This window comes from Hibiscus syriacus, unplaced genomic scaffold (assembly GCF_006381635.1).
Source record: "Hibiscus syriacus cultivar Baekdansim isolate YM2019G1 unplaced genomic scaffold, ASM638163v2 tig00117048_pilon, whole genome shotgun sequence".
Classification (NCBI taxonomy): domain Eukaryota; kingdom Viridiplantae; phylum Streptophyta; class Magnoliopsida; order Malvales; family Malvaceae; genus Hibiscus; species Hibiscus syriacus.
Window position 1 is genome coordinate 786,346 of NW_024063538.1, and position 21,787 is coordinate 808,132.

General features: G+C 31.2%; 1 protein-coding gene and 1 long non-coding RNA gene across 2 annotated transcripts; one reads left to right on the plus strand and one right to left on the minus strand.

Annotated features, from left to right (window-relative positions):
• Positions 1 to 1,156: 1,156 nt before the first annotated feature.
• Positions 1,157 to 14,510, minus strand: LOC120197470. Its single transcript, XR_005523265.1, has 3 exons — positions 14,333 to 14,510; positions 2,019 to 2,024; positions 1,157 to 1,169 (listed from the first exon to the last, which is right to left on the minus strand). It is a non-coding gene; the product is annotated as an uncharacterized LOC120197470 (long non-coding RNA).
• Positions 14,511 to 19,517: 5,007 nt separating this feature from the next.
• LOC120197691 (squalene monooxygenase SE1-like) lies at positions 19,518 to 21,083 on the plus strand. Its single transcript, XM_039199116.1, has 5 exons — positions 19,518 to 19,627; positions 19,783 to 19,953; positions 20,031 to 20,203; positions 20,287 to 20,505; positions 20,811 to 21,083. The coding sequence occupies exons 1-5, from the start codon at positions 19,585 to 19,587 to the stop codon at positions 21,066 to 21,068; spliced, it is 864 nt and encodes a 287-aa protein (XP_039055047.1). The 5' UTR covers positions 19,518 to 19,584; the 3' UTR covers positions 21,069 to 21,083.
• Positions 21,084 to 21,787: the final 704 nt, after the last annotated feature.

Genomic DNA, 21,787 nt, shown 5'->3' on the forward strand with positions numbered 1-21,787 from the left:
TTATTTCCAATCGAGAATAAATGACCCCTCATGCCTTAAAACAATCATTTATTACTCCAATCGAAATGAGGAGATATTATTATTTCGTCCTAAAATTCAATATTGATTAGAGAGAAAACGATATTATCTAATTATTTACAATCGAAAATAAAAAACCTCTCATGCCTTAAAGCATCCATTTATTATTCCGATCGAAATGAAGATATATTACTATTTCGTCCTAAAATTCAAAATTAATCAGATTGTTATTTATTTTGAAGTTATGAAAAAAAGCATGCAAAAATTAAAAATAAAACATACATCAAGCAAGTACAATTAATTATTTATTTTACCAAACTTTAATGAGAATAAGGATGTTCGATTATTTAAATACATCGAGACGAGAACTTAGATTCGATCTAACAGTCTTTTCTCGGTGAACTTAATTAAAAGAACATGATCTCTTTCTCAATCCCAAATTTTAAAATGGAATCAATTTAATTCGTGTCTCTTAATGAGATACATTTTCATTTTAAGATTATTGAAAGCAACTTTCTTATACTTTAAGACAGTCACTTCAAAACAATCTTAAAATGAATGTATTGCCCTTAATCAACTTATTTTAATTCGAATCAAGAAATGTTTGTGAGGATATCATGCAAATTAATTTAAAATAAAGATAACCTAATTAATTAGTGACTAAAATAAAATAACATAAAAGCAACATGCAAAAATTAAAATAAAACAAAATGCAAATAGACTAGAATGTAAACAAATAAATCATCACGTCAAAAATTAAAATAAAATAAAGTGCAAAAGTGACCAAAATGAACATTTTTAACATTAAGTGCTAAAATTACAAAGGATAAAACTAAGAAAAATATGGAGACCAAATTAAAATAAAATAAAATTGCATGATCAAATTAAATAAAATAAAAAAAAGGATCAGAGATCTAAATATAAAACATCCTGAAACTACATAGACTATTTCACAATTATTCATTTTTTATCAGCCTAAAACACGCTTTTAAAGAAAAATGAGTAAATTACTAAATCAGTCCAGAAATATTAAAATAAAATTAAATCATCACTACACATGACTAAAATGTAAAAACACGCCTAAATAAGGGGGAATAAACAGCAAATATCCCAAAAAAAACATTACAGGTATAAAAATGGGTAAATAACAACTTCAGTCCCTACAGGTGACCAACATGCAAAAATACACTAAACTATAGGGACTAAACAACAAATATCCCAAAAATAGTAAGCATACATAAAAACGGGTAAATGAAAACTTTGGTACCTACAAGTGACCAACATGCAAAAACACGCTTAAGTTAAAGGGATCTATCCGTGATTTTACCCTAAAGTTTTACTATAAAATCTATTTTCTCTATTTTTTTAACCGAAACTTTTTAAAAAAATTTAAATCCTCTCCCCTTTTTCTTTTTCCCTTTGTTTGATTTCCTTTCGCCCCCACTACTCCAGAAATCGTTATGGCCGTCGTTCCGGCCGCCACATATGACGATCAGAACTCCTAAACCGACCCAAAACCTCATATCTACCCACCTAAGCCTAGATCTAGGTCCTAAACCACCTAAAAAGACCCCAAAACCCCAAAAACTCCTCGACCTTTTGGCTCTCTTCATCTATGGCCGTTGCGAAGACAAACTAGTCCTCCGGTTCAACTCCCCTCTCAAGTATCTTTCCAGATCTCTCATTCCTCTCTCATTTTTAATGCGTAAATATGCTTATTCCTTTTTCTATTTTTATTCGTAATAGAAAAAAAATACCTTCAAGTTTTCTTTTATGCTTACAACTGTTCGGGTTTTATAACCCCTAATTTTTACAGTTTTTTCAAAAATGAAATCATTACAATGCTTTGGTATTTGTTTTTGCTTGCTGTAGAGATGTGGACTGGTGTGTTGGAGTAAAAAGCTCCTTGTTTGGGGCAGAGCACTGTTCCTCGAGTTCCATTAAAATCCGACCCGGCTCGACTTGGTGGCTCCGAAGATCGACGCAGCTTGCTTCTCGACTAGGCTCTTCAGCGACGGCGACTCTTCATCTTCTGGGTGGCGACGGCGGTAAGTGGATAACACTAAAATTAGGGTTAGCCAAAGTTTGTATCATAATGGGCCTTTAGAGTTTGATATTTAGGCACGGGTCTGGATTTGTAATTGGTGCCCGATTTTCTTTGTAACATGAAAACAAAATAAAAATATATATAATAATAATAATATTATTAATAATAACGATAATAATAATATTATTATTACTAATAATAATAGTAATATCCCGAACAAAACGGGTGTCTATAGTTGCCCCTCTTTGCCCATGCTTGTGTTAACAAGAATAGGGCAAAGATAAAAATACAACACGTTTTTGTCTGGTTCCATCTTGATGTTGTCTTAAGTGAGATTGATAAATGACCCAAAGGGTTTAATCATCATGCTCGAAAGACTTACCGATGGCTCAAAGAACTTACTAAGTAAGCAACTTTGGAAATCGCTTTCTTAATTTTCAAAATATTTCATGAACGCATCTTGCCCGAAGGTCTTATAGATTTCCCGAAGGACTTTTCATCTTGCTCGAATGACTAACAGATGGCTAGAAGGACTTACTAATTTTGGAAATAGTTTACTAGGTAAGAAATTTTGGAAATCATTTCCTTACTATTCAAAATTTTCAATTTTCATATTTAAATGAGAAATTTTGGAAATCGTTTTCTCATTTTTCGAAAAACATGTGAAAACATCATGCCCGAAGGTCTTACGGATGGCCCGAAGGACTTATCATCTTGCTCGAAAAGCTTATAGATGACCTGAATGATTTAATCATCATGCTCGAAAGACTTACTGATGGTTCGAAGGACTTACCAATTTTGGAAATAGTTTACTAGGTAAGAAACTTTGGAAAACGTTTTCTCATTTTTCAAAAAATGTTACAGTCTACGTACCAAAAAATTATGTTCGAGAGTCGTTTACGCGTGGGGAAGGATTAGCACCCCCATAACGCCTTAAATCGATACCTAGTCGATTAATTAATCGTCTTTGAAATGAAATTTACGAGTTCAAGTTTAATTTAATTTAATTTAAGATCTCATACAAATAATATTCTTTGAATTCTAGAACAAAACATAATAATATTTAATTATTTCCTATCGAGAATAATCAACCTCTCATGCCTTAAAGCAGCCGATTCTTACTCCAACTAAAATAAAGAAATGCTACAATTCCATTCTAAAACTCATTATTAATTCAAAAATTAAGTGTATAAATAACAATACAATAAAACAAAATAACTCTAAGAGCTTTTTTTAAAACATTTCCTTTGAATTTTAGGAGAGAAAGCGATAACATCTAATTATTTTCAATCGATAATAAATGACCTCTCATACCTTAAAGCAATCATTTATTACTCCAATCAAAATTTGGAGATATTACTATTTTGTCCTAAAATTCAATATTGATTCGAGAGAAAACGATAATATCTAATTATTTCTAATCGAGAATAAAAGAACTCTCATGCCTTAAAGCGGTCATTTATTATTCAAATCGAAATGAAGAGATATTACTATTCCGTCCTAAAATTCAAAATTAATCATAGTGTTATTTATTTTGAAGTTATGAAAAAAAGCATGCAAAAAAATAATAATAAAACATACATCAAGCAAGTACAATTAATTATTTATTTTACCAACCTTTAATGAAAATAAGTATGTTTGATTATTTAAATACATCGAGACGAGACCTTAGATTCAATCTAACAGTCTTTTCTCGGTGAACTTAATTAAAAGAACATTATCTCTTTTTCAATCCCCAAATTTTAAAATGGAATCAATTTAATCTATATCACTTAATGGGATACACTTTCATTTTAAGATTATCGAAAATAACTTTCTTATACGTTAAGACAACCACTTCAAAACAATCTTAAAATTAACATATATTACCCTTAGTCAATTTATTTTGATTCGAATCAAGAAATGTTTGTGAGGATATCATGCAAATTAATTTAAAATAAAGATAACCTAATTAATTAGTGACTAAAATAAAATAACATAAAAGCAACATACAAAAATTAAAATAAAACAAAATGCAAATAGGACTAGAATGTAAACAAATAAATCATCATGTCAAAAACTAAAATAAAATAAAGTGCAAAAGTGACCAAAATGAACAGTTTTAACATTAAGTGCTAAAAATACAAAGGATAAAATAAAAAAATATGGGTACCAAATTAAAATAAAATAAAATTGCATGGTCAAATTAAATAAAATAAAAAATAGATCAAAGATCGTAATATAAAATAACTTTTGAAATCTCATTTTACCGATGGTCCCAAAAAACATATTAGTCATTTTAATAAAAATATTAATTTTAAATAAAAAACGAATTTACCCTAAAGTTTTCTTATAAAACCTATTTTCTCTTTTTTTTTTCATTTCAACCAAAACTTTTAAAAAAATCTAAATCCTCTCCCTTTCTCTTATTTCCTTTGGCTGGTTTCCTTCTGGCCGCCCTACCACTTCTCCGGCCGCCACATGCAGCGGTCGGAACTCTTAAACTGACCCAAAACCTCTTATATTTTCAGATCTACCCACCTAAGCCTAGATCTAGGGCCTAAACCACCTAAAAAGACCCCTAAACCCCCCCAAAGGCTCCTCGACCTTTCGACTCTCTCCCGATCCGACCGCCGCGAAGACGAATCAGCCCTCCGGTTCGACTCCCCTCTCAAGTATCTTTCCAAATCTCTCATTCCTCTCTCGTTTTTAATGCGTAAATATGCTTAGCTCTTTTTTATTTTTATTCGAAACTGAAAATAAAAAAGAAAAATAATACCTTCAAGTTTTCTTTTTTGCTTGTATTGCCTTTGAAAAACTAAAAAATGAACCCCTTTTGCTTACAATTGTTCATGTTTTATAACCCCTGATTTTTACAAATTTTTCAAAAATGAAATCATTACAATGCTTTGGTATTTGTGGTTGCTTACTGTGGAGATGTGGAGTGGAGTGTTGGAGCAGCAAGCTCCTTGTTTGGGACAGAGCATTGATCCTCAGGTTCTATTAAAATTCAACCCGACTCGGCTTTGTGGCTCAGAAGATCGGCGCGACTTGCTTCTTGACGAGGCTCTTCGATGGCGGCGGCTCTTCATCTTCTGGGTGGCAGCGACAGTAGGGGGCTAATCCTAAAATTAGGGTTAGCCAAAGTTTGTATCATAATGGGCCTTAAGGGTTTGGTATTTGGGCATGGGTCTGGATTTGTAATTGGGGCCCGATTTTCTTTGTAACCTGAAAACAAAATAAATAATAATAATAATAATATCCCGGACAAAACAAGTGTCTACATTTTGTATGTAAACACGATTATAAAAAAATAAAAAGGCTAAATTTTATATGTAAATATAATTATAATTTTATTCATCCAATATAAAAATAAATGGATGAATTATTTTTTTGAAATGGGTAAAATTCAATTAAAATTAAAATTTTATTATATAATTTTATAAAAAAATAAAGTTTGATTTTTATATTACATATTCGATTAGAAAATTTATATAAATTCAAAATTTATTTCTTTTTAATATAGAACTTAAACTATCAAAATCTCTAAACATTTTAATGAAAGGATAGTAGTACACAGGTCCGTTTATACGGTACAAGGATAGAGAGAGTGAATGAAAGTAATTTGACAATTGTGTGTGTTTCTAGGGTGCATGTTTTAAATAAATTTAAATCTATTTGTCCCTTCTATTCCTTTCATTTTTGATGCAATTGTGTCTATTCAATTGCGTGGTGAAGGATGGATACCGTGTCCATAATTTATCTAATTTTTTTTTTTAAATTCTGGTTCAGATGAGGTTAAGTTAGATTTTACTTAGAATGAGGTTGGTTAAGTTTAAATTGGGATTGAGAATAAAAAACATATTGGGCTCGATTCGATAATATCATTATAATTGATTTTTATATGTTTATGGATAATTATTATATTACTTTTTTAATAATTGTTTAAATTAGGTTTTATTTTATCGAATAAAAATGAGAATTTTTTATATTAAGATTAGGTTCTTACACTAAAGTTTAGGTCAAGTAAAATTCCTCTAAACTCGTATTAGTTGTCGGATATAATTCTCAGATTAAGTATGGACGACAAAAATTCAACTTAACCGGACAAATTACCATCTTTAAATAGATCCATTGTATGTTTTAATGTACATTAGAAATATTCAAATTCTATAAAAATATTATTTCAGTTAATAACCTTTTAAATATTATAAAATGATTATTTTCTTTTTATACATTTATAAAATAATTATAAAATTTATTCAATTATTATAAAATAATATTTGAATTTATTTGAATAATTACAAAATAGTCTTTAAAATTATCAATTACTATTACAAAATTACCCTTAAACTTATAAAAAAAATATTTTTATTGTAACGTTGTAGGGACCATTTTATAATAAACATAATGACAAAATTAACTCCAACATTTACTTAAATGATCATTATGGTCCATATTCTTTTTTTAGCATTTTGTGCCTCAAAGTTATGTTGAATGAATCAAAATAACTTATGTTGAATGAAAACCATTAATTGACTAGTAAATAATACATATTACTGACATGACATTTTTAAATGTGTTTAATTAGTAATGCAACACATGTCATGTCATTATTTTTTGTGACATGACACATCATGTCATTACTTTAGGTAATGTGACACATGTCATGTTATTAGTTTAAATGATGTGGTACATGACGTGCTATTATTTTGGGTGACATGACACATGATATATTGATTATTGCCACTTTGACGATATAACATGTGTCACGTCAACAACTAAACACAAATAGAGATGACACATCATCAACATGCGTTAACCGTTAGTTAACAAATGATTTACATTTAACATGGGTTGTTTTGATAAAAAAATAAAACATTAAGAGCTAAAATGCTAAAAAAAATATGAACAAAAATAACAATTCTGGTAAATGTTGAGGGCTAATTTGTTCATTAAGCCTTTATAATATTTAAAAAGTAAATGACAATTTTTTTTTTACATAATTCAATAACTTCTAATATACTTCACTCTTTTCCTCTTATACCAAATCGTCGACCAGGTTCCCTTTGAATAAAATAGAGCAAATATTATCACATTCAAACTCAAAACCCCCTAGAGCTCAGTACTTCTACCCGTTGAACCAAACATACACCCCGACACCTCGCACAATTCTGACTACTCAACCTTGATCTTGCGAAATTATTTGGGGAGGTTTTCAATGGCTTATTAGATTTAGTGAGTGTTTATGGGTTGGAGATTATGAGAGTTTGAAGAATTTGCTTTCTAGCGTGTGGTTGACGAGGGTGCGACCGGTGAGGGTATGATCGATGAGGGTGCGGCCATGAGAGTAAAGATTAGGGTTTGATGTTTGAAGATTATGGATAAGGGATCAATGTTTGTAGATTATGATTTAGGGTTAGAATTAAGGTATTTTATTTTTTTTATTTTAAATCCTACGTGACATTAAGTATTAATAAAATATATCATCTCAAAGAAAATTGCTAATAAGATAATCCATGTCATCATAGAGTGACTAAAATAGGAATAATTTGAAAGTTGAGTGGTTAAATTAAAAAAGTTTAAACTTTAATGACCAAAATAGGAGCGTGAAGATAGTTGAGTGATGAATGATATAGTTTATCCTTAGAAAAAGAGAGGCAAATGTCTTAACTACTGTGTTGGCAACGATCGACGACTGAGAATCTAGAGTTCATAACCAATGGGTTAAGGGGAGATGAAAATGCTGACAGCAGTGACTATCGACCTTGGTGTGATGGTCTTTGATGAGTATTTTGATGGCAAGAGGGTTTAGCAAGGAAAGAAGAAGTGGTTTGCGGGTGAAATCATCAAGGGTAAGGGTTGTGACTTATAGTAGTCTGTATCGCAATTTGGGATGATATCATCGATAAGCCATCATTCGTCGATGTGAGAGTGGGATGGAGGGTTATAATTTGAGATTAGAATTTGGGTCAAAGGTTCAGAGAATATGGTTTAGGGTTTTTATTTTTATTTTATTATTATAGTTCTATGTGAAAAAAATATTAAAAAATATTCACATCATAGAAAAATATCAATAAAAATAAATTAGAATGACTAAATCAAGATAAGTTTAAAACTTGAGTGATTAAATTCAAAAATTAAATTTCAATAACCAAAATAAAATTAAGAAGATAGTTGAGTGATGAATGATATACTCTACCTAAATTTAAATTAAATGTAAATATCATTCTCCTCTATCTAATTTCAAATAAAAATATTAATATATTTTAATAAATAGTAAACTATACTATATGCCACTCAATTATTAACAAAATTATAAATGAATTATTTTTTTTAAAAAAATATAAACATATTACTGAATTAATTTCATCGTATAATCGAGGGATTAAACAAAAAACACCATATAATCAAGGAATATTTGTGTCTTTTACCCTTTTCTATAACTATCATATCTAAATTTTAGGTAAATTACAAATTTCATCATTCAACTTTTTTCACTCATATTTTAGTCACTACGTTATAAGTGGAGTTGTGGTCGAATATTTTTCTTTTAAAAATTATGAGATGTCCCAAAACTTTATTCATTTTCTTGTGAAAAACTCCAAGTTTTAAATTTTCTTTGATTTCTAGATGATGACACATTTTTTTCTAAATAACAATGGGGAGGTGGAGAAGGAGGAAGCTAGTTGTATATCTTAATTTCATGCTGATCGAATGATGAATATTATGGATCAAAGTGGTTTAATTTTTTGCGAGCTTAGGGTTGAGTTTTATAGCGATTTAGGTAAAATCTAAACTGCTAGAATGATAAGAGATAATAAAACGAGTTCGTCAGTTTTTTGAGTGATCGGAGAAGACTTTGGAGAATGATAATTGTAGGACCGTTGTGACAGAAGGATGAAACTGTAAAATTTTCATATTTGGAGGAAGAAGATAAAATTAAAAAAAAAGAAAAATAACATGGATGAAACATGAATTCTGTGACCTTACGATTCATTTCATACTTCATTGTTCTTGAAGCAATTTGTTAAATTAGTCCTTTTAATCTTCACGCTTTCATTAACATTAACTTTAGGTTCGAATAAAGACATGAAGATTATTGACAATGGTTACGTTTAGTGGAAGATGAAGAATGTATTCAAAGGATTGTGTTGCCTTTGTTGTATCTTACCTTTTTATTTAGGGTAAAGAACATAAATGATTCTCCAACCATAGGACGTTCGTTTGTTGAGTCCATTGACTATTAAAAGTTACATAGTGGTCCCCATACTATAGGGTATTGCTTTGTTGTTTCCTTTGACTATTAAAAGTTATAAAATGATCACCCAATTATTCTTATGTTCCAAACTCGTCATTTTCTGTTAAAAAAATGGCGGCAGTCTGAGCTAGGCTTTAACAAGCTGACTGGGACATGATAAAAACTGGTCTCATAATCACAAATGACTATCATATCTCAGTCAACATGTTAACATCCAGCTCAGACGACTATCATTTTTTTAACGAAAAAAGACGAATTTGGAATATATGAATAATCGGGAGACTCAATAAAACAATTCCTAATAGTCGATGGACCATTTATGTACTTTACCCTATTTATTTAATAAAAACCAAGTTTTATTTTAAAAAATAATAAATTTTAGTTAATTTGAAAATCAAAATTTGACATGGTTAATAATTTTAAAAAATAATTCAATTAACAGTTAAAAAATTTGATTAATTAAATTTAAACTCGTACTTTCCTAAACTCAGAAGTATCGTCCAAAACCACTTTCTTAAGCCCATGAGAAAGCGTTAACAACCAGAAGAAAAAGGAGTACATCTTCAATGTGCCTTTTTTTTTTGTGTGTGGAAAATCCACCAACGAATTTTCACACATACACACACACTTGTATAAATTAGTATTTGATAAATTAATAATCTCTTTAAAATAATATTTTTTCGATCTTAATTTGGACTCTAGGTTTAAATTAATAATTTTAATAAATTAATAAGATAATAATTTTTCAGAAGACTCTTATATAAATCTATGGTCACTTTAAAATTATAAATAATAATTCTATAAAATTACAAATATAATCAGGACAACTTAGTAAAATATGATTTTATTATTGTTACTTTCTTAAAATTAAAATCTAGCTGTATTTTATCTCTAACTTTTCTTATTGCATCCAAAAGTTTTGTATTACGTATTCATACTGCAACCAAAAAAAATATGAAGAGTTGATGCCGCTACGAGTGTTTCTTTCCACATAATTTCTTGCAAAGACATTATATCATCTTCAGTTTTGGTTGTAAAGCTACTTAATAGATCCATGTCATAAAGAATAATATAGGTTCATCGAATAAAAACCTCTTTAAATTAATAAATTATTAATTGATCAATTAATTAATATCTTTTTAAATTAATAAAATTAGGTGATGCCAATTTACTGGTGCATGGTGGACTATATAACATGGATTCCTATGTGGAATGTGAAATTGTATTGAATTCTCAAATCCACAAGGATTCATGGAGGATCCCAACCCATTCAATCAGTGGCATATGAACTCGCCCGATGAAATCAACTTCGTCTACCAGCTCCCAGTATCAGTTTCTTTCGAAGACAACTTGCAGGACCCTTTTTCGGATAATTACTATCTTAGCCCCGCCGCCATCAATGGACCTCCAAAACAGCTTAAAACCAACGGCTGGAGTTCATGCGAAAGTAACACCCATCCAGCTGATACTACAAACTTCAATCTTCAACCTTGTTTTGCACCGGACACTCTCCCTTCCTCCCGTCCCGACAACAGTCCTATCTGGATCCACAATTGTGTGGCTAATGGTAGTCATCGTGGCGCAGGCAAAAGCAGCAGAATTTATCAGACAAATGATACTGCGTTGGCTGAAAGGAAACGGAGAGAAAAGCTCAGCCAGAAGTTCATTGCTTTATCTGCTCTAGTCCCTGGCTTGAAGAAGGTATAATTAGGGATGAGCATTTGATTTGATCGGACTCTATAGTCTATACTATTAATATTTTGGGATAATTACTATAATACTCTTCTTATCGATTGTGAATTTAAACAAATTAACCCCTATATGGATTGTCATATCATTAATTTATGAAATATGATGGGCAGATGGATAAAGCAACTGTACTTGGGGATGCCATCAAGTATGTGAAACACCTGCAGGAGAAAGACACTCGAGGAACAGGCAAGGCAGAAACCAATTGAATCGTTGATGTTCGTGAAGAAAAACCAAATCTTGGCTGAAATTGACGATGGTTTTTCATGCCGGGATGAAGATTTCAGTGCCCATTTTGACGTGCTATTGCCGGAGATCGAAGCAAGGCACTGTGACAAAAGTGTTCTCATCAGAATTTACTGCGAGAAAAGAAAAGGGTTTCCCGAGAAAATCATCTACGAGATCGAGAAATGTCAACTGACGGTCACCAGTAGCAATGTAATGACATTCGGGAGCTCTGCCGTTCACATAACCATCGTTGCTCAGATGGATGTGGAATTCTGCATGACAATGAAAGATCTTGTGAACAAACTACGTGCAGCTGTCAAATTTCTAAACTCATAAATCTTCCTATTTATATATATATATATATATATATATATATATATGTATATCCTTGTATGCACCAATTAAGAGAAGTCTTGCAGTGAAAGCCTTTCGACGTTGATGATCATCGAGCAGTCACTGTTAGCTGATCAGAGGTTGAATTCAGTCAATAGTTGCATGGCATCCTACTACTTGATCCTGTTTAGTTCATTGATGTTTTAATGGAGTAATACTATGGTGGTAAATGAATATAGTGTTCGATGAATTGTTGTAATGTTCGTTTATGTTTATTTCTTAAGCTAATTAAACAAATGAGTATGAATAATTTTTTTATGTTAATTTAATGAAATAATGAACATGAACAAATGTATGTTTGGTTTGATTATGTTCATAAACAAACTCATTTAAAAGTTCATTTCTTTACTCATTTATAAGCTTGTTTGTCAACTTGTTTATAAGATAGTACTCGATTCTTTTTTTTTTTACATTTTAAATATTAGTGACTATATGTACTAAATTGAATACAAGATGAACTTTAAAGTTGAAACTGTGAAGCTTAACGACTAGTGGTATAATCATAAAAGAATAAAATGAGAGTGTTGATCGTCGAACATTAAACAAATATGTTTATGAACGTTAAATAAACTGAACACGAACATATTCATAAATGAATAAACAAACAAAAATAAACACAACATTATCCTTCAAGCTCGATTCATTTACACCCGTAAGTAATTCCATATCTCACAATTTCTTTGGGTTTTTCTTTAAATTTTCATAACTCTTTCGAGATTTTTTTTACCTAATTTATCTAAATTTACTCAAACTCAGGACTCTACATAAATTATACAAAAAAAATCGAGTTGCATGCCTTATAAAATATAGTTGGTTATCACATTAGTTTAACACATTGAAAGTCTTTGGTTCGAGTTCGGCCGATATCGATTGTCTGGAGCTTTTTTCCATCGAATAGACTGTATGGATATGACTTTGTTAGTCTTGATCATTGTTAAGGGTGACAAAATAATCTAGACATGATGGGTTCTAAAACGATTTGATCGTCAAATATTTATTTTGAAAATTTAGATTCGTGTCACTTTGGGTTGTTTTAGGGTAAAAAAATTCAACCCGATCATTATACATCATAATTACTTTTATATATTTAAGGATAATTGCAATAATAATTTTTTACAATTAGATTCTTATTTTATCTTATAAAAATGAATATATATATCAAATTGGATAAAAGTTTTAACTTAAAAATCGGATCGGATTTTAAATAAAGTCCGGACCAATCTCGTTCATGTTTGCATTGGTTCATTGGCGCCACGTCACCTTCCCCACACTCTTCGATCTTCACCACTCATCAGCAAAGGTTTTTAATCATACACGTTTATCATATTTTCAACATTATTGTTGTTCGAGACAAATTTATACACGACATTAATGTTCTTTTATATTTATATTAGTAAACTGGTCCTTAAATTATATTTTTATTTTTAAATCAATCGTTAAAGTATTGTTATACATAATTAATACAATTAATTTGAACTCTAATTAAAAAAAATCGTTTTAATTTTACCTACATAAAATATAAGATTTTTTTATTTTATTTCTCATGACCGTTAAAAAAAATAGGTATCAAACATTTTTTTTATTTTCATTATTAAATTTTTTTACTGTTTATCACTTGAACCAACCAGTTAAAATTATTTCTATTTCCTAAATATGTTTTTCATTTTTCAAAAAATAGAAGATAAAAACATAAATTATATTTAGAAATTAAACAAAGCCTATGTTTAGTGACTAAAATGAAAATAAAACCTAACTTTAATGATTTTTTTGCAATGTTTTATAGTTGAGTAACAGTGTAGTTTACCCTAAATTATTTCTATTTACTAGATACCGTATGCTTTTTTTACTTTCCGCTATTTTCTTACGGCAGTGGCTTCTTCCCATGTTTCTTTCGTTCATCGTAATCTCTTCAGTGGAGTCTAATGAGTTGCATAGATGGATGTATGATTTTATGTTATTAGGGTTAAATTTATAAAATTTGAAAATTGAAAACAGATTTTCAATGGTATACATAAAGAAAATATCTAAAATATATAAGAATTATTTGTAAAGTTAAAATGTCAACATTTTCGGTTCATGGACACAGGGAAAACCTGAATGAAGCTTCAGTGGAATTGTTTGTATTTCGAATGGATTAGCCTTCGAAATCAATCTTCCCCATCAAAACTTGGTTGGTCATCTTCCTCTCGAGTACTCCATCTGCGAGCTGAAGTCATTGGAGAAGATTGATCTTGGGAACAATTCTTTGTATGGTAAGATTGTTGATGAAGAGTTGAAGAAATGTGTTGGCCTGAAGTTCGATGAATTTCCTGTTGGATTGATCTTGGAAACAATTCTTTGTCAGGAAAATTTCCTGTTGGATTTGGAAACCTCACTAGTCTAGTGAAGTTCGATGCATCGATGAATATGCTTCCAGGAGACCTATCGGAGTTGCGATCCTTGAAGAGCTCGTTGAAAACCATTTCTCAGGAGAGATACCTGAGGAGTTCGGTGAATTCAAGAGCCTTGTGGAGTTATCACTTTACGCGAAAAACTTATGCGGTTGGCTTACCCCGAAAATCGGCTCATGGTCGAATTTCACTTTCGTAGATGCCTCCGAGAATTTTTGGTCTGGTCCTATACCACCAGGATGTGCAAGAGTGGCAAGATGGTTCAACTTCTGCTACTGTCTCTGCTGGTATATGGACCTTGCCAAAGCTTCAGTTGATTGATCTTACCATGAATCAATTTGAAGGTCTAGTAACAGGTGAAATAAGTAATGCCAAGTCTCTTGCACAATTATTGCTGTCGAATAACCGATTTCCGGGTGCAATGCCTGCTTTGATCTCTCAGGCTTCTTCATTAGTCTCAATTCATCTTGGTTCAAACAAATTTTCTGGCCAAATCCGGAATCCGTTGGAGAATTGAAACGCCTAGGAAGCCTTTATTTGAATGGTAACATATTTTCTGGTATGAAAACCGGACTTCTTAGGCTCATGCGTTTCTCTGAATGATGTAACTCTTGCTGGTAATTCACTTTCGGCCGTGTTCATCAAATTCCGGCACATCGAGTCATCTTCGAAACTTTTTTTTCATGTTTCATAGCTGGAATCTTAGTGCTTCTTTTATGGATAGGATGTTACATATTTGTGAGGAACTGAGGATAAGGCAGAGTAATCTTAATCATCCATTGAAGCAGTGTTCATGGGAAATGAAATCATATCAAAGACTAAGTTTCACTGAATAGGACATCACCAATGCAAATAAAGGGGGTCTGGAAATGTCTACAAGGTCGAATTGGACGGCAGAAGAAAACTAATCGTCAAGCATATTTGGACATCAGGTTCGGGCAACCGTAAAAGTTAGCGGAGCAGTTCCGCTAAGCTAACGAAAAGCAGCTTCAGATCACTAGAATGACGCCGGGGTGACGACATTGAGTGCCATTAAGCATGTGAATGTGGTGAAGCTTTACTGCAGCATCACAGGTGAGGGTGGCAATCTGCTGGTTTACGATTACTTACCGAACGGAAGCATTATTTTTGTTTTGGTTGCAGAGTATGCATACACGTGCAATATAAACGAGAAGAGTGATCTGTACAGCTTCGGAGTCGTATTGATGGAGTTGGTCACCGGGTAAAGGCCATGCCCAAATTCGGAGAGAACAAGGACATATACTGGATCAAACTTGAGAACAAAGAAAATGAACATCTCAGATACATTAAAGGAAGATGCCATCAAGGTGTTACAAATCGGCAAAGATTCCGGTACTCAGACCGAGCATGAAAACGGTAGTTAAAACGCTCGAAGATGCAGAACCTCGTAAACTTACCGTATTCTAGTTCATTGAAGATCAAACTTCCATGGAGTTTAAGCAGAAGGCAAGCAATTTGAAACTCATATCCATCTTCCTTTTTAGTGTAGCTGCCCCAGTTTTTTTCTCAAAGTAAATAATATAAACAAGTCTATTCTATTGTAACGTTGTGGCATAATTTAGAAACTACGGGTAAAATTATGATTTTTGTCCTTCCACTATATTCAAATTTAGAAATTTAAGCCATATATTATAATGTGGCATAATTTGATTCTTCTAGTTGTTCAAAATTTGGACAACTTGTCCAATATCAACTACTCGCGAGCAGACGGAATACAAAGCACCAAAGACACATTTCCTCAAGCAGATTTGAAGATAAAAAGTAAGGTAAATTACACATGTCACTCCATTTTATTAGTAAGTTTACAGTTGGATCATTGTATTTCAAAACATTATAACTGAATCGTTTAATTAATCAATTGTAACGATTAGGTCATTATATCGTGAAATTTCAAACCGATACTAACTTTTTGTTCACATTTTTGTTATGCAACTTAGATAATCAATTAATTGAGTGATTTGATTGTGACTCTTTAAAATTATCTCAGGATGAGCCATTTTCTATTTTAGTAATCTAATTATATATATTATTTATATTATATAAATATCTTATCGTTAACGTCACAATTTTCTTTTGAAATGAAGAATGACCTCATTAAAAAACCCATTCTTAACCAGATTAAGATAAATCCAAAATCATACATCGAAATAAAGAAATAAGTGCCTAAAGAAATTTTATTTGCACCAGGGTTACACTCTCTTTAAATGTCCTTTTTATCTACCAAGACAAGCCATTTTCCAATTCGATAACCTGATTGTAAATTAACCCAAAAAATTAATGTTTGTTTGATATTTAACATGACAATTAACGAAACAATGATCCGATTGTTACAATTAATTGAGTGATTTGATTGTGACCTTCTGAAATATGATAACCCAACTATAACGTACTAATAATAGAATGACCTATGCTGCAGTTTACCCAAAAAGGACAATAAGTCGCTTGAAAATGTGATTCTACATGCCGAGGTTTCCATAATCTCTTTGAGATTCCTTGTATCTGGCTCTCCTTGCTAGTAGAAGATGAGGATACTCATAAACCGAAATAAAATTTTATATTAAAAGATGAATTTTTAAAGTTTTAAGATGAGATGAATTAATAAAATTTTAAAAATAATAAAAATAAATTATTAATAAAAATATAAAAAATTCTTAAAAATCTCGATCCATCCATGAGAATAGTTCTTGGACTATTTGAAGATTTAAAGCACATACTTTAATTTCGTGACAATGAGTTCTTATACTATTTTGTTATTTGAAAATCTTAGTCATATTCATTTCTATTTTAATATTATTTTTAATTGTTGATTTGACGTGAAAATTATATAGCTCACGTCGCATACTGTAATATATTATTAAAGCGACGTACCGAAACATACCACAAGCAAATTTGTCCTTATTATATAAATATTAAAAATATAAAGATTTATTTAAAATTAATCATTTATGAAAATTAATTATAATTTTAGCTTATATAACTTAAAAATTCTAATTCTAAACAAATTAAATTACTAAAATTAATTCTTATTTTTAATAAAAAAAATTATTATTTAATTATAATTCTATTAAAATTATAATAAATTTTAACAAATAATAAATTTTAAATAAATCCTTATAATTATAATTCTATTAAAATTATAATTTTTAAATTTTAATAAATGATTAATTTTAAATAAATCCATATAATTATAATTCTATTAAAATTATAGTTTTAATATATACGTAATAAATATTTATTTAAAATTAATTATTTAAATTAAAACAAAAGTAGGAGGGGCTAATGTAATTTAGCCATATCTTTTATAACATAAACATACAATTAGTTTAAAATATAAATGGGAGAAACTATTTGGGGGTTTCATGCAATTTAACAATTCTAAATAAAACAAAAATAAGGGGGTTAAAATGTAATTTAACCATTAAAAATAATGGAAAAGATGACAAGAGAGTTAAGTGCGATAGACTTACACGTAGCGGCGGTCCCGGTCGAACGAGAACCGACAATCATGGTTGTACTGACTGGGATGAACGACGGTCGGGGATTATTCTTTGAAGGTCACTGTGCGTAAAAAAAAGGAAAACAAACAGACGGCAGCTAACGCAAAAGGTAAAGCTTTTCTTTCGAGACGTCCAACTGTTGAATGGTGACGAACTAGGCGACGACAAACGAAAGCGCTAGATGTTGTAGTAATTAGTTTTCCGGTAAGTTAAGGTGATTGCTGACAGTGACTAATGCTGATGACCGATTCTAATTCTAAACAAATTAAATTACTTAAACTAATTATCATTTTTAATAAAAAATTATAATTCCATTAAAATTATACTTAAATTTTAATAAATGATTACTTTTTAATATTTACATAATAAGGATATATTTACTTGTGGTACCTTTCGATCATCACTTTAATAGTACATTGTGATATGTAATGTGCGTTGTAGACTTATCTTAATCTAACGACTATAAAAAAGATAAAACAACTTCTTTTGTTTCTCTATATTTACATTTTTTATTCATTTGACATTTAAGATGTAAATGATTTAATTTTATTTATATTTAAGATTAAAAATGAAGTTGATAAAGTTATTAGTACATGAGACTAAAAGAATTGCTTTATCATTTTTATAAGAGTAAAATCTGTAAATAATCCTCTATTATAAAATATTTTTATTGAATCTTTCGACTATATTAAAATTATAAGAAATTGCGATAAGAAAATCACAATAGAGAGAACTAGGAACTATACGGGTAAAATGTTTCAAACTAGTGGTTAATTTTTTAATATTATGATCAAATTAAAATATTATATAACAAAAATTAAATAACAAATATCTCATAGTTGAGGACTATCTATGTATTTTACCCTTTTTATATCTGTCATGATCTATCAATCATATTTAAACACTTTTTAAATTTTAGGGTAAACTACATGTTTAATACCTAAACTATCACTTTTGTTCTGTTTTAATACCTCAACTTTATTTATTTTTAAAACCATACTTAACGTTTAATTTAGGTTTCATTTAGTACTCACTGTTAAAAACTTAGCAGCAATGATGACATGAAATTATTTTCCATTTTTTGATATTCCATGCGTCTTGTAATGTAAATTCCATGTCATCCATTTCGTTAAGTTTTTAACGATACCAAATTGAAATCTATAAATGTTAGGTATGATTTAAAAAAAATAAGATTTATGTACTAAAACATAGCAAAAGTAATAGTTTAGGTACTAACATACTAAAATTGTAGTTTACCCTAAATTTTAATTGAAGATCATAAGATACTTTGATTTTCGACCGAAAGAGGTAGTAGCCTTGACAGTAAGTAATGCCAAATGATACAAAAATGTAAGCCACTTGTCGATCAAATACAATCCCAGTCGACACTACTAGAAGCCATGAACGAAGCCAAAAAAATTATATAAATCACTCCTTTCGGTTAAACTTTTGCAGAAGTAAAGCCGTGAAGGAAACAAGAATCTATATCCTCTCACCTTACAATCCGTTTCATACTTTTTTGTTTTTACATCAATGACTGAGCAGTACATGGTTGGAGTTGCAGGTGTTATAGCATCTCTTTTGGGGCTTATTTTCTTTTACTACATTTCTTTAATGAGATCTAGGGGACTGAGCAAGGTGAAAACACCGGCTTCCATGGAGGTTCCAGAGGAAAACTCTGCAAACAAAACTGGAAACTGTGAGGCAGTTGGGACGACGGATATTATCATAGTCGGCGCTGGTGTTGCTGGTGCTGCTCTTGCCTACGATCTTGGAAAGGTCCATATATATATATATATATATATATATATATATATGTGATGCATAATTTCTATTGATTCGAAGTAGAAATTTGTTAATAGCTATATGTTCTGCAGATTGCATTAATTATGTATTTCTTGAGTCTTGACTGTTTGAGGTTGTGGGTTGCAGGATGGACGTCGAGTGTGAGTGATCGAGAGAGACTTAAAAGCACCCGAGAGAATCTCCGGCGAAGGTCTGATGCCAGGGGGCTACCTCAAGTTAATTGAATTAGGCCTTGAAGGTATGTATTATTAAAAAAAAGGTCGTTAGAAACCTGTTTATTTTGTTGTAGTGTAACAACCTGTTTTGCTGTAGTGTAACAAGAAATTTTCAAAATTTAAATAGTGGATGCAGTGTGATGCTAAGAGATCATGGACATTAATTGTTGTACTGCAGATTGTGTTGATGAGATTGATACTGTACGAATTCTGGGTTATGTTCTATATAAGGATGGGAAGGATGCCCCCATATCTTTTCCTCTGGAGAAGTATCAGTCCCATGTTGCAGGAAGAAACTTACACAATGGTCGTTTCGTTCAAAGGTTGCGGAACAAAGCTGCATCTCTTCCCAAATACTTCATCTTCTTCGTCTCAATCTTTCTTCAATTTCGATCACAACATTTATTTCAATATGAATATGCTAATGCAGTGTGAGTCTAGAACAAGGGACAGTAACATCACTGATTGAAGAGAAGGGGACCGTCAGAGGAGTGCACTATAAAGACGAAAGTGGCCAACCGCTGACTGCTTATGCTCCGCTCACCATCGTCTGCGACGGTTGTTTCTCGAATTTGAGACGCTCTCTGTGCAACCCCAAGGTGAAGAATGCCTAGGAAGTCTTGTGGAATTCTATGGTTTAAGAAAAAGAATGTATATATGAAGGTCTTGATTGTTTCTGCGGGTTGATATCCCTTCTTATTTTGCTGGTTTAGTCCTGACGAACTGTAAGCTTCCGGATGAAAATTATGGAGCTATTATTTTAGCAGAACCTTCACCTGTCGTGTTTTATCCCATTAGCAGCACTGAAATTCGTTGCTTGGTGGATATACCTAGTCAACATGTACCTTCTGTTTCGGATGGTGAAATGGCCCATTACTTGAAAACTCTGGTGGCTCCCAAGGTATTTGGATCTACCAAGATTTTACGTTTACGTCTAACACCTATATTAAAAGTAATTATAAAACCTCTTGATCAAGATTGCGAGAGATCTAGAACCCATCATCTCTACTTCTTCCTCTCACTCCAGATGGAAACATAAGAACTAGATATTAGTCTGTTGACGTTTAACTACCGACTATAATTTTTCATCTAAATTAGGAAGAATAAATCAAGCTGTCGTAACTCAAATATTATAATCAACATATTTATTATATTAAGGGAGTTTTTCTCAATCTATGGACTAACACTATGATTCATTGATTTCAGGTTCTTCCTGAAATGTACACTGCCTTGATTGCCGCAATAGATAAGAAGGATAGTATAAGAATAACGCCAAATAAAATCATGGCTGCTGATCCACACCCGACTCCCGGTGCACTTTTGATAGGCGATGCGGTCAATTCCCGGCACGCTATGACCGGAGGGGGAATGACTGTTGCACTCTCGGATGTTGTTCTACTGAGGGATCTCATAAGACCCTTGCATAATCTATCCAATGCATCCGCGGTCTGCAAATATCTCTGAATCTTTTTACATTCTGAGGAAGGTAAACTACACTCCCTAATCCATATACTTTTCGAAAATGAATGTCAATCAAGAATAAAAAGATATAATTCCGCACTTTAACCGAATGCAGCCGATGTCATCCACGATAAACACACTGGCAAATGTCATACAGATCGTGTTCAGTGCCTGTTGAAAATATTTTGATGTTTCGATATAACAAATTAAATTAAAAGAATTTTAATTTTAAAAATAATTTTTCTAAGCATATTCGATATATTAAATCGAATATCAAAATATTACTCAAAGTATTTCAAAGTTCATTTTAAATCCTTACTCAAGTGTAAAATTAAGTTTTAATCTTAAAATAATTTCAAAACGTTTTTACAAAATATTTCGAACCATTTCAAAGCAAAAAATTCCAGATTGTTCAGAGGGAACCGATTCCCCCCAAAGGGGTACCGATTTCCCCCTGAATGGTTTGGCTCCGAGAATTCCAGTATGCTCGGAGGGAACCGATTCCCCCCAAGGGGGTACTGATTCCCCCCACTATTCAACGATCAAAATATTTGAATTTTACACTTAGAGAACCGATTCCCCATTAGGGGTACCGATTCCCCCCACGCTCCAAGCAGAAATATTAATTGTTTTCACACTTAAAATGCTCCAAAAACTTCATTAATGATCTCCAACGTTCAGAAGTGATTCAAGGTGTATTTAAGCAAGCTTAGAAGCCATTG